Genomic DNA, 13,978 nt, shown 5'->3' with positions numbered 1-13,978 from the left:
CCATAAGAGATTTTGGAAGGGCTTGGCAGTTTCGCGCGTCAGCCTCGATTTAGCCTCAGATTAAAACCCGTTAGGATGTCTTGAAATTTTTTTAGTTGGAGGAATTGTCATATTTGGGGCATTTTTAGACTTAGAGTTAATTTTTAAAATTGTGAAGGGTGGATGTCCCTGAGGATTACAGGTGGTTGACGTGTGGCTGCCAAGCCCCAGTAGAATGTGAGCAGCAAGGTAATAATTTGAAGAAACTAACCTTTATTAACAGTAGGTAGGTTATCCTTTATCCTTGGCGGTCTGGCAGGGATCTGCGGGATACGGATAACTGTCTCATTGTTACCTCTATCTTCCTCCTATTATAACATATTTACTAATTTAGAATTATGATTTTTTTCTTCTTTTAAATTTTTCTTTTTTCTTTCTAATATTGTTTATTATCATTTTTTTTCTTCAAATTCTTTTTTTGAGTTCTATCGTCTATTAAGTCTCTATATATAAACCATCTTACATGTATTTATCTATCTGTCAGATAGTAAGTCAGAAGTCAATCAGTCATTCAGTCTGTCTTCTGTCTATCTGTCTGAAGGTTTGTCTGTCTATCAGTATATCTATAAATTTTTAAATCTACCTATATGTCTCTTTATCTATCTGTCTATATTATCTGTCTTTCTGTTAATTTATCTATCTATCATATCTATCTTTGTTTTTATCTATTTATCTAATCTATCAATCTATCTATCTTATCTATCTTTATTTTTATCTATTTATAAAATCTATCTATCTATGTATCAACCTTAGAATCTAAATCAGTACAAGGATGGCTATTCTCATCCTCACTCTCTGCTTCAATAATATCCCGAGCATCCAGAGTATGTTCAGTAAAATCTTCTGTATGGCAATCAACTCCCTCCATTATAAATGGCTCGTTTTCTAAAACAATATTTAATAGTTAAGACAATGGACTATAATTTAAAGCGAAACTTTTCTATAATTAGGGTAGGTACGTCCATCCGTTACAGTTAGCTCTTTTTGTTAATTTAAACAGGTTAGAATTGTCCTATCGATTTCAAACTTTGCATGCTGATTCCTATAACAGTTAGGTACGACTTAGAAAGTGCAGCAACTCTATAACCGTTACCAGAAAGTCAGTGCGTCCATTTAAAACAAGCTGATTTTTTTTGACAAAATTTTTTTGTATGTCACTCTACAAATGTTAATGTTCGTTTGTCCTTCCAATTCAGAGCTTCGCTTTTATTAATGTTGTCATCAAGTTTTATGTACATCCTCAATGATGAAAAGCTAAATTTATCCCTTAGGTAGATTTGCATTTTATTGGTAGAAAAGTTTGGACACCATCAGTCTTTTTAACCCAATTAAGATACAATATTACCACCCCAAAGTTTTTTTTCTAACAATCTTTAATCTGCAGAATAAGGTTTAAAAAATCATCACAAGAAATTTCAGAAGAATTTCTTACATTTGATTATTTTTCTGTAACTATATATAACATATGGATAAATAAATAATTATTTAAAACTTTTTTCTTGTATTCATTCAAAACTAAATAATATCCGGTGGATTAGAACCGGTTCTAATCCATACGAAAAAAACTATGTTTAGCATCATATAATCTCCAGTTTTTTACGAATATAAAAATGAACAATCATAAGATTAATAACAGTTTTTTAGCCCGTGCTTTCTGCATCTCGTGGGGTAAAAATGGTTTTAATCTTACAATTGTACATTTTTATATCCGCGGAAAACTGTTTATAATACGAATCGAGAAATAACTATCCTTTACCTGTTTCTTTTATCATTATCTTTCTTTTTTTTCAACAGATTTATTTTTCATAGTTTTATTGTCTTCATCATTCTAAAAGGAATACAAAATATTAGATAAAAATATTTTTATTAGAAATGTACATAGCTTCACATTAATTACAAAGCCCAAATTGTGTCAAAAAAACATCCATGTTACGTCATAAAAATGAGGGATTATCCATCTCTTTTTTACGGGTTTTCTTTCCCACTTCTCCTCTCACCTCCCTCATTTTTATGACGTCACATGAATCATTTTTGACACAATGACAAAATTTTGGCTTTGTTCCAATAAAGAAAATAAATTAATTTCAAGACTCTATCTTATACAGAAGCTTAGAAAATGATGTTGAAAGACTGACGGACGGACAAAGGGGTATTATAGATTAGCTTTGCCACACCTAAAAATCGGTTAAAACCTATCTGTTTGCAAGATATCATATTAAACTGACAACAGACATGGATATTGATAAAGATGCTGTTGTTTTTTAGTAATTTAGTAATTTTTTGTTGTAAATACAATACTAGCGGGAATCTTCATTTAAAGGGGGCGATAAATAGCCTAAAATGACACAAATCTAAAAGTTTTGGTAAATAGCTGAATACTATCACGGGGCTAAATATAACTTTCAATAGAGAACTGAATCGGTTTAGTAGTAATGAGATCTAAATGGACAAACATATGAAAACTTTCTACTAAATATAATATATACACACACACACACATACAAATCAACCCTATATGATAAAAATATGTTAATATACAGGGATCTAAAGGGATAAAACAATGGCTAATAAATTAATGTAAATCCCCAATGATGATACACAAAATTAACCCATCTATAGATTTCAATTATTTGTTTCGACACTCAACTTCATAAAACAACCAATCAAAATTCAATCCCAAAAGTTGTTAGGCCAATGAACAAAAAAACGTTAATATAAAACTCTGGGGACTAGAGTAATGAACAGCACAATGTCCCCTCCCTCCCTGCAAATAACTCTCTATTATAAAAATTTGTGAATATCCATCCATATCCAAGAAAACAGGTGTTACTTGTGAAATTGTCATTTCATCTCAATTTCTAAACTTCATATTACACTCCCTCGTTAATCAAGCTTTGAAGGGGCCACTCCCCCCCCCCCCCCCATCACATCTTTTTCTTAATTTGAGAACACGTAAAGGGTTGAAAACAATTTATCAAGAAAAACACATGTCAAGAAAGAGGAGATCATCTCTCTGGGAAGGGGTCATTGGACCGTAAACATTTAAAAACACAATCTTTCATTTGTTGGCTTACAAAATTTACAAATTTTTGTCCAATAATTTAAATTTTAAGGGGATACTTTTATTTGTCGTGATTTGGGTGTAAAATGTCCATTTATCATCTATTGTCTTATCCCTTAACATCCCTGATATTAAAGAGAACGCTAGCTGTGTTTTTGTTTGAAATTCAAGAAGCAGTGTTTACGACTTTAGAGTTGAAATCAGGGATCTAAAGGGATGAGACAATGAACGATAAATTGTTGTACACCTCCTATTGTGATTAACATTATTGGCAGAAAATTTTAGAGTCTGCTAGTTTATAAACCCATCGCTATTTTAAACAAGTAACCAATATATGAAAGCAAGTGTTATAAAACTTTGGGGACCATCATAATTTACAGACCAATGTCCCCTACCTCCCTGCGTTGTAAAGTTTTCTATTTTTAGAAATGTCTCAAATTATTATTTCTTACCAATGAAATTTCATCAAATATATTTTATATTTTTCTCTAATTGCATTGTTTTTTTTAATGTACATTGTAAAATATATCTTTTTATCTATACATAATCATTCTCCATGCTCTTTGTAGTTTTCTCTTATTCTTTTATTTAAAGTTTCAATAAAAAGGGGTAAAAAAAACTGTATTTAATCTTCAAAGGTTTATAAATGTCCTCTATAATTATCTAAAAATATAGGATAAAGATTCCTAAAATTAGTTTATAATTTAGTTATAGTTAATTTTATACTTTGAATTTTGTATGAAAAGACCAGATTAATATAAAGTTTTTGTTGAGACGTATTTTTTCTATCATAAATCTAACGTCACTCAAAACACTGTTTTAAAACTCTTTAAAAGTGTTGAAACATTCATAAATATTTTTTTTGTAGCACATATATTATAAAGCTAAGCAATATAAGTATGTCAAGACCGTTTGATAATGACTCAATTACATCTATCAAAACAAATAATCGAAAATCATAATTTCAAAATAATTGACTGACAAACTTTTTGGAGATAATTATAATATCGAAAAGATATTTATGAAAAAATAAAGAACCGATTGATATGTACTTTGCTTTTTCTTAGTATAAATCAAATCTAACGAAAGTGTAAAAACAGCTTACTAGGCGTTTTGTCTTAATTCTAACTAAAAGACATGTTTTTGTCAAAGCACTATGGTATAAAAAAGAACAAAAAATGTAACTGGTTCTTTCAATTAACTGTTTTTCTGTCATTAAAATAAGTTATCATAGGGGAAGCTAAACGGTCTTTGAAAAAAATAAATTATATCATATTTTCTTTGTAAAGTATCATCTAAATAATATACGATACGATATACGATATTTTTGCTTTGGACTGGCACAGAACTGGTTTTGTTTTAGTGGAAACGAATAAAATTCGTAATGAAAAAAAAGATTCCACATATCTACTATTAAACAAGGATGACAACATCCATAAAAGCGAAGCACTGAAACGGTAGGACAAACGGACATTAACACTTGTATAGTGTCTAAACTGATTTATCAGAATATAAAAGTATAAGAGTCGAAGCAAAATTGTAAGTAAATTTTTTGAAAAACTTCTTGATACAGGATAAAGTTTATTGAGTTTATGGACATACTTACATTTTTAGGATTTGATAATAGAGTTGCTTTGCTTAAAATATTGTTCTTTGTTGTCCCAGGAATCAATATACCAAAAATCAGATCAAACGGATAATTAGATCACATAAAAATTTGCTGTTAAAAAATTAGAAAAATCAACATGTTTAAAATGGACGTACGGACATTCTGGTAATGATTATAGAGTTGCTACGCTTTCTAAATCGTACCTAACTACTACAGGAATCATCATGCAAAGTTTGAAATTGATAGGACAATTCTAACATGCCTAAATTAACGAATAAAAGCTATCTATCTCGGACGGACGGACGTACGGACGGACGGACGGACCTACCCTAATTATAGAAAAGCTTCGCTTTTAAAAAGTGTATAACTAATTTCACCCTATTATATGCCCATTGTGAACTGACTAATCCCCCACATGTGAAAATGAAAAATTTGGCCTGTCTTCATTTTTTACACCTTTCTCTTAAATTTTAATTTACGCAGGGACATGTAACACTTAATTACTTTATTTCAGGGAGGAGTAAGACATTGGCAGACATTTAATTAAAAAATAAATGGCACATTTATTTTAAAAAAAGGGATGACAACGTCCATAAAAGCGAATCTCTGAAACGCCAGGACAAACGAATATTAATTCTTGTCAGAAATGAAAAAGCAGAATATAAATGTATGAGTTTAAGCAAGTAAATTTGAAGCAAAACAACTAAATAATACAAAATCTGTTTAAGGACTTGATTATAGAGATTGTACCCTGTTGTAATAGAAATCAGTATTCTAAAATCAGATAAATAGAATATTTAATAGCCTTCGTTCCCCTTTTTTCACCCACTAATGGCTTCAATTTCCCTTAATAAATATCTGTGCAAGCCACTACATTAGATTATCTCATATGTTTTTTATTGCTTAATAAAAAGATGGACCTTTTATCATTAAGCTTTTATTTTGATTTAAATGCCATTTATGTGTTACTTTGGCGGTTACTTTGTAATGATAAAAAGATATTCATCTGCTTTATAATAGGTTTGTTTGTATCTAAACAGATAAAAATAATCATTTCGAATAAAGAGTGTGAAGCTGCACTTTATTGTTAGTTTTTCAGTCCGTCAATTTCTTTACATATTTTAGGTACATGTAGAAATTATAATTTATTATTAAACTAAGCTGTATTGTTTTTTAACTCTTCTGTATAACTAATATTCTACGTTGTTCTTTCTTAATGTATTAACGTATTAAAATAGTCCTTTTTTATACAAAAAAAATGTTAGTTACGTTGGGACAAACTTGTCCTTGTTATTTTTATTATTTTCAACCGTCTTAAACATTTATAATCAAAAAATTAAACAACTAAGTTTTAATGTTTGTTAAGATGAAAATAAAACAAGGATGACAACATCCATAAAAGCGAAGCTCTGAAACGGTAGGACAAACAATCATTAACACTTGTAGAGTATCAGAACGGAATAATCAGAATATAGATGTATAAAATCGAAACAAATTGTAAGTGAATTTGTTGAAAAAATGCTTAAATACAGGATATTGTTTAAGGACATACCTACATTATTAGGACTTGCTTATAGAGATGCTTCGCTTATAACATTGTACTTAGTTGTCCTAGGAATCAGTATTCCAAAGATCAGATGAATCGGATAATTTTATCACATAAAAAATTGTTTTTATAAAAGAAATTCTTGAAACGATTGTAGAGTTGCTACGCTTTCTAAATCATACCTAACTACTACAGGAATCGTCAAGCAAAGTTTGGAATCGATAGGACAATTTTAACCTGTTTAAATTAACGAAAAGAGCTAACTCTCTGTGACTTACGGACGTACGGACCGACCCTAATTATAGAAAAGCTTAGCTTTAAAAAAAGTGTAGCACATTTTGATATTTCATATTTACGAGAGGAAAACTAAAAATATTTACATAACAAAAGGTAAGCCCTAAGAGAAGTTATCATTTTTTGTATCTTTTACATAAGAAATATAGGTTAATTATGTGTTCAGGAATGCAAAAAAGTTTTTAAAATTGTAAAACAAAACTATACTACTCCCCTAGAGGCCTCTAGGGCACTTGAGGAGGTGTGAGTTGAATTTGATAACCCAATTTTTATTTTGGATTTTAAAAGAAAAAGTAAATGTGACCCCCCCCCCCCCTATAGGGTGGTGCTACCCTCTCCCCAAATAGTTATAAACCTTCCCATGACCTATGATAAGCTACCCTGTAAAGGAGAACCATATCGTTTGAGCGGTTAACGAGATCCTTCAGTACAAACAGACAGACAGACAAACATCCTATTACTTTATTATAAGTATTTTAGGAATTAAAGGTGTGAAATAAAGATATAGCGCTATTATTTTCTTGCTTTTACATGCCCACAACACTTTACAAATATGAATATTGTCAACGGAAATGTTTTTCCTATTGACTAATGAACAAAACGTCGGAATGTTCAATGATTAATGTGTAAACAAGGATGACAACATGTATAAGTTATGCAACAGTAATTTTTATCCCCCTCTCTAAATTCTAAATTTTTAATGTGCAAATATGAAGTTTTTATCATTTATATCGACAGAAAACTGCGCATTAACTTATCAACGACATGTTTATAGATTTTACTCTGTTTAGGTATATGCTGCTATTGGATGTACTTTTTCTTGATTTACGCCGTCTATACTTTGAATTTAAAGTAAACAAGAATCATACATGAGAGAAAGGTATAAAGTAATTGACGGAATAATATTATTTTCCGAATTTCTTTAGGATTACAATTATTACTATTGAGACAAAAAATGTAGTTTTTTTCTGCATTAACAAATAATACTAATTAAACTATGATTTTAGATGGCAAGCGCAGAAGTTTTTTTCTGTAGGCGGAAAGTCCCTTGTTCCCGGAGCCTACCTAATTTTCAGGAAATAATTTACGTAATATTTTTAACAAATATTTACATTATGTTTTCAAATGATGGGTATTTTTAGACATAAAAAAAAGGAGGACAAGATCCAGCAAAGCTGAGCTTAACATGTCAGGACAATTACTTAATAACAAAGTCTATAGAGTTGCTATGCTTTCTAAAAACGACCTAAATGAAATTTGATTTAAAAGTTTGAAATAGATAGGATGATTCTTCCATTCCTAATTTAACAAGCAGCTATCTATTACAGCCAAGAAACGTACCGACTCTTGTAGAAAGGCTTTGCTTATAAAAAGTTTATGATATAATTCTGTTTATGCTCTTGAAAGATTTTTCATAGCGAAGCTTTTCTTTCATTAGGATTTGTCTATAACATCCAAGCTATTTATTTCAGGGGGAGAAAAATAAATATACATAATTTGTGGGGTTTGGGATTGGAAATACTCCCATCTAGTTTTGTGGGGGGTTAGGGGGGGTTCATTTATTAAATGAATTTTTATCCTATTCTGTTTCAAAAATATCAGATTTTTTACGCTTCGTTTTTGTAGAAATTTTGCATCCTTTTTATATAAGAAATATTAAAAATTCTTTAAATTGTTTTTAAGCTGAAATGAATTTCACAAACTTTATTTTTTCTTACTAAGATTAAAATCCTCGACCTTCAAAATTTTCAAATGCTAAATATTTCAAAATGAGAAAAGAAAAGTCTTAATCCATATATAAAACTTAAAAGTAACAGGGAGACTGTCTGAATGTATGTGGGGAAGTTAAATTCGCGCAACTTCCCCTGGTTGTGTAGGAAGGGAGATTATTGAGTAGTTTGGATACTTAATAGTACATAATATCTGTACAACCCTTATCCCAAGCTCCTCTGCGGAGAGCGTCATTCATTACGGTGACTTAATTTGGGACACCTGCCATACTCGGCGAGGGTCGGGTAATAAGGAGTAGCTCCCTTGAGACAGCGGGTCAAGGCATAATGTACTTGAGCGTGGAGCTTGATAGCCCTAGTGGCTATACAAAAGTGTCTCGTCCTTTTCCATGACTACTTAGGTCCAAACACTGGCTACACAAACAAACAAACAAACAAATGTGTATACCGAAGGATCTCGCTAACCTCGAAATCGATAAGGTTCTATTTTACAGTAAGGCTTCAAATAGGTCCAGGTAAGGTTTTATAACTATATTTGAGGGGGGGGGGGGGCATTACTCCCTCTACTTAAGAGCCGTAAGATGCCTCTAGGGGCGTAGCCGATAGTCTTAAAGTATATCAACGTCATTACAAAAACAGTTTACAAGATTTCTAAGTAAAAATGTTGCTTGCAAAAACCTGGAGAAGTTGACAGCTAACTGATAAGTATTTTAAACCAGTTAGGGAGGGGACATTGGACTATAAATTAGTCTTGTGCCTAAAGTTTTATGATTACGTTATAAATTTAATTATAAATTAGGTCCTTTTATTGATTGGTTGGTTAAAACTAGAATTTGGCCAATACCAATAATCTATATAAGGAGTAATTTGGATTATCATTGGGTATGTACATAAATTTAACGTCAAATGTCTTATCCCTTATGATCAGAGTATGGTTATTTAGGAACTTTAAAAAAAACAAGGATGGCAACATTTATTAGAATTAAGTCAATAGGAAATTGATGTCTCTTAAAGCATTACATACAGTCGGACGGACGGACAAAGTGACTTTTAAAGTAGATATTCATTTGTCAGTTGAGTAATCAAAATAATTCATATAAAACCAAGAACATGGAAAATGAGTTATAGAGTAGCTTCGCAAAAAAATTATGTTTTCAAGTAGAGTAAGGTGCAATACAGTAATAAATGAAATATTGAAAACGAGAAACTGCTGAAAGTCAAAAGACCAGGGATCTAAAGGGATAAGACAATAGCCGATAAATTTATGTATATCCTCAATTATTAAATAAAAATTACCCCTTCTGTTGATTACAATATTAGTGGTTAAAACGTTAGGACACTCAACTTATGAATCAACCAATTAAAATTTGATTTAAGTCCCCAAAGTTGTTAATCTAAAGAATTTCTCCTGTTTTTAATGAATGAAACAAAATTTGTTTATCTTAACATCGGAAGTTGAAATGAATTAATTTGAAAAATAAGCAAATATGTTCACATATCCAGGGAGGGAGGGAGGGAGGGGGCATTAGAATTTGAATTATACTGGTGCCTAAGTTTTATAAACATTTTTTTAATGCATATTGGCTATAAAAAAAAACTTTGGGAGATTTACTTTAGTGAAAACATGATTGGTTCGTTTAAACTAGTATTGTCCAAAATTTTCAATCAACAAGGATTACAACATCCATAAAAGCGAAGCTCTGAAACGGTAGAACAAATAAACATTACAACTTGTATAGTATAATCAGAATGTATAAAATCGAAACATATTGTAAGTGAATTTGTTGAAAAACTGCTTAAATACAGGATATTGTTTAAGGACATACTTACATTTTTAGGACTTGATTATAGAGATGCTTCGCTTATAACAATGTACTTTGTTGTCCTTGGAATCAGTATTTAAAAAATCAGACCAAGCGGATAATTTTATCACATAAAAATTTGATGTTAAAAAAGTTTAAAATCAATATTTTTAAAATGGACTTTCTGGTAACGATTATACAGTTGCTTTGCTTTCTAACTCGTACTCCTATAGGAATCATAATTATATTAAAGCTTCGCTTATAAAAAAATTTATCTACAGAAGGGGAGTTTTGTTTCATTCCATTGTCTTATCCCTTAGATACCTGACATAGAACATATAATATACTTGAAATGGGGATTTTCATATGGAGGACAGTTTTTAAATATTTTGTCAAGTATCTTGTTAAGCTTAGAAACAATAGTTATTTATCGCATCGTATAATGGACAGCTTTCCGCAGAAAATAAAACGATAAATCATAAGATAATTCCGGTTTTGTTAGTCCCGAGGGGCCGAAGTCCATGTTAAACAAAACTGGTATTAATATTATGATTCTTTTATTTTACTATTCGTAGAATATTATCTGTAAAACGATGCGATACATGATTTTTCAGTGTGGCTACGGCCCGGTTCTAATCCATCGGAAAATATATGACAAAATAAAAGCTTTGTAGTCTGACAATTTATCGATATAAAATGCTTAATAATCAGGGAGGGAGGGGACTTTGGGCTGTTTATATTACACTTGTCCCCAATATAATAGCGTTTTCTTATTCGTTGGTTTTGATTTGTTGGTTACTAAAGTTGAGTTTCCAAACATTTCTACCACTAATTACAATCTACAGAAGGGGTAATTTTTTGTATCATCATTGGGGATGTACATGATTTATCGGCCATTATCTTATCCCTTCACTGTTAATAACGCTTCTCTGTGGAAAATTCACTTTAAAAACTGGACATAAATTGATTGCAACAAAATGTTCGTCATTCATTGCTTTGTCACAAATTGTCAATTACTCATTCTTACCTAATGAATCCAGGGATCTAAAGGGATAAGACAATGGCTGATGAATAATGTACATCCCCAATGATGATACACAAAATTACCCCTTTCTGTACCTTGAAATTAGTGGTTGAAACGTTTGAACACTCAACATAATGAATCAATCAACCAAAATTCACTAATGTCCCTAAAGTTGTTAAGTTAATGAATAAGAAAACGTTATTGTAAAACTTTGGATACTAGCGTAACATAAACAGCCCATTATCCCCTCTCTCTCTGTAATGAATCTGTCTTAAACATATGCAAAATTAAATTTTCTTAGTTGAAAAATTTGATCACTGAAAAATAAAAAAAAATAAAATAGAAATAGAAATATTAAAAAAAATAGTTTTGAATACTTAAAATAATTAGAAATTAAACAATAATTTTATGCAACTATGTTGAAAAATGCTTAATTTGGACGCACTTACATTCTACAGGGTCATTCAAGAGAAATGATTTTTTAAAAAACTTTTTATGCATAGAAAATAAAACAATTATGTAAAATCCTTTATATATTTGGAAAACCTATTATGAGACATTTATGTTTCAAATAGTTGAAAATGATTATTTCAACAAATTATGTCCTAAAAACCGGTTTTTCCAAAGGCCTTTTTTTCGAAGATTTATTGATTTAAAGGTTGTAAAAAAATGTGCACCTTTTTTAAATTCAAATTGCGCGGCTTGTGTTAATAGTAGAAAAATGTTATGCATATCGTTAGAATCGTCATAAGCTCTATTTTTTTACTACATGAAAACCTTTCCAGTGCTACGCATGGTATAGGAGCTACGAGGTAAAATGTTCCAATTTCTTAAAACTTTTCAACCTTTTTCTCAAATTTTTCAACGTAGCTCCTAAACTATAAAAAGCACAAAAACGGTTCTTATATTTTCAAAAATTAGAGCTTATGACGATTCCAACGATATGCGCAACATTTTTCTACTATTAACACAAGCCAAGCAATTTGAATTTAAAAAAGGTGCACATTTTTTTACAACCTTTAAATCAATAAATCTTCGAAAATATGGCCTTTGGAAAAACCGGTTTTTAGGACATAATTTGTTGAAATAATCATTTTCAACTATTTGAATCATAAATGTCTCATAATAGGTTTTCCAAATATATAAAGGATTTTACATAATTGTTTTATTTTCTATGCATAATTAAGTTTTAAAAAAAATCATTTCTCTTGAATGACCCTGTATAAGTTAATTATAGAGATGTTACCCTTACAAAACAATAAATTTAAAAAAAAAGCTTCTTAAAGACTTTCTTAATGATAATAGAGATACTGTCCTTTGTAAATTGTATCTAACAGTTATAGAAACGGATTAAAAGATTTCAAAATTCATAAATTGACATTATGGAAGGACGAACAGAAAGACAGAATTTAAATATAGTAAAGCTTTACTTTTTAAACTCAAAAAAGAGTTTTGTTATCTTTGCTTGATTAGTTGTTGTAGAATTGTTTTTACTAATGCATATGTTATATATCCTATAACAAACAAAACTAAGTCATTGCAAGCAGGACAGGGATAATATATTGAAGAAAGAATTAATGATCACCCAAATTATGATCAACAAAAGTTTCCCTTCCCTTGGGAAACTTTGGCAACTTAATTTTATTGCAACCGTCAAGATTTAATAAATTTTTCAAGACAACTTGTATAACAACTTTGTTGTTTAAATGATTTATACATCTTATGGAAAAAATCATACATAATAAAATAATAAAAATACAAACAATTTTCATTAAAAGGAACATATCATACAACAGTTAGGGAGTTGAATCCATTTTTATAGAAATAGAATTATAATCTATGATTATGGTATGGACCCTCTAAAACTGTAATCTACCCTTCCACTTTCCCCTCTCTTGATGAAGATATCTTCAACGCCGATACGAGTTTTGAAATATAAGATTCCACTTTTGTCTCTCTTGTTGAAGATATCTTCACCAAGAGAGGCAAAAGTGGAATCTTAAATTTCAAAAATCGTATCGGCGTTGAAGATATCTTCACCAAGAGAGGGGAAAGTGGAATCTTACATTTCAAAAATCGTAACGGCGTTGAAGATATCTTCACCAAGAGAAGGGAAAGTAGAATCTTACATTTTAAAAATCGTATCGGCGTTGAAGATATCTTCAACAAGAGAGGGGAAAGTGGAAAGGTAGATTACAGTTTAAGAGGGTCCAAACCATAATCATAGATTATATTTCTGCTTCTATAAAAATGGATTCAACTCCCTAACTGTACAAGTAAATAAAAAACAAAGAAATTTTGGGTAACAATATTATTTATAGTCTAATTCCCCCCTTTCTCATTGGACCTTCAAGAAATTAATAGTCACCCAACTTTTCTTTTGTCCCCTGGTCTGTCCGTTGTCCTATAGAGTAAGTGTAAGAGATGGACAGCTGATTTTTTTTTGTGAAGATTCCACTGAACAACGAGCATCTACTCTAGAGCTTGAATGATTTTCTCGTCTACTGTAAAAGTTATTTGTCTAAAATTTTCTTGATCCCCAAGAACATCAACTCTATAACTCACATACTTCGTCTGTCCTTCCATAAAGATGTCTAAAACAACTTAAGGTTTTTACAAATGCCCTACTGCTATATCTAATGACGTTGCTGGACAAAGTGTGTCAAAAAAAAATTAGTCTCGTCATAAAAATGAGGGATTATCTCTTTTTTTGGGTTTTCTCTCTCACTTTATTTTATTTTTTAATTTTTATCACGTCACATGCCTGATTTTTGAGACACTTTGTCCAGCTACCTAATAACAAACAAAAGTAAGCCATAACACACTAATACAAAAGCAAATATTATACTTCTTGTTCTTTCAACGAATCAAAA

The 13,978-nt window shown here is 30.5% G+C and overlaps 1 protein-coding gene across 1 annotated transcript in view; it reads right to left on the bottom strand.

Moving 5' to 3' along the window:
• LOC145305261 (uncharacterized) overlaps window positions 1-1,869 on the bottom strand; it is a 31,476-nt gene extending 29,607 nt beyond the window's left edge. The window contains exons 1-3 of the mRNA XM_080146860.1: window positions 1,796-1,869; window positions 788-924; window positions 251-347 (exon numbers count right to left, since the gene is read on the bottom strand). Coding sequence (XP_080002986.1) covers window positions 251-347; window positions 788-924; window positions 1,796-1,811 — 250 coding nt within the window. The 5' untranslated portion in view covers window positions 1,812-1,869. The remainder of the gene's footprint in view (window positions 1-250; window positions 348-787; window positions 925-1,795) is intronic.
• Window positions 1,870-13,978: the final 12,109 nt, after the last annotated feature.

This window comes from Acartia tonsa, chromosome 14 (genome assembly GCF_053477335.1).
Source record: "Acartia tonsa isolate MP-2025a chromosome 14, ASM5347733v1, whole genome shotgun sequence".
Taxonomy (NCBI): domain Eukaryota; kingdom Metazoa; phylum Arthropoda; class Copepoda; order Calanoida; family Acartiidae; genus Acartia; species Acartia tonsa.
This window is presented reverse-complemented; position numbering and strand designations above follow the sequence as displayed.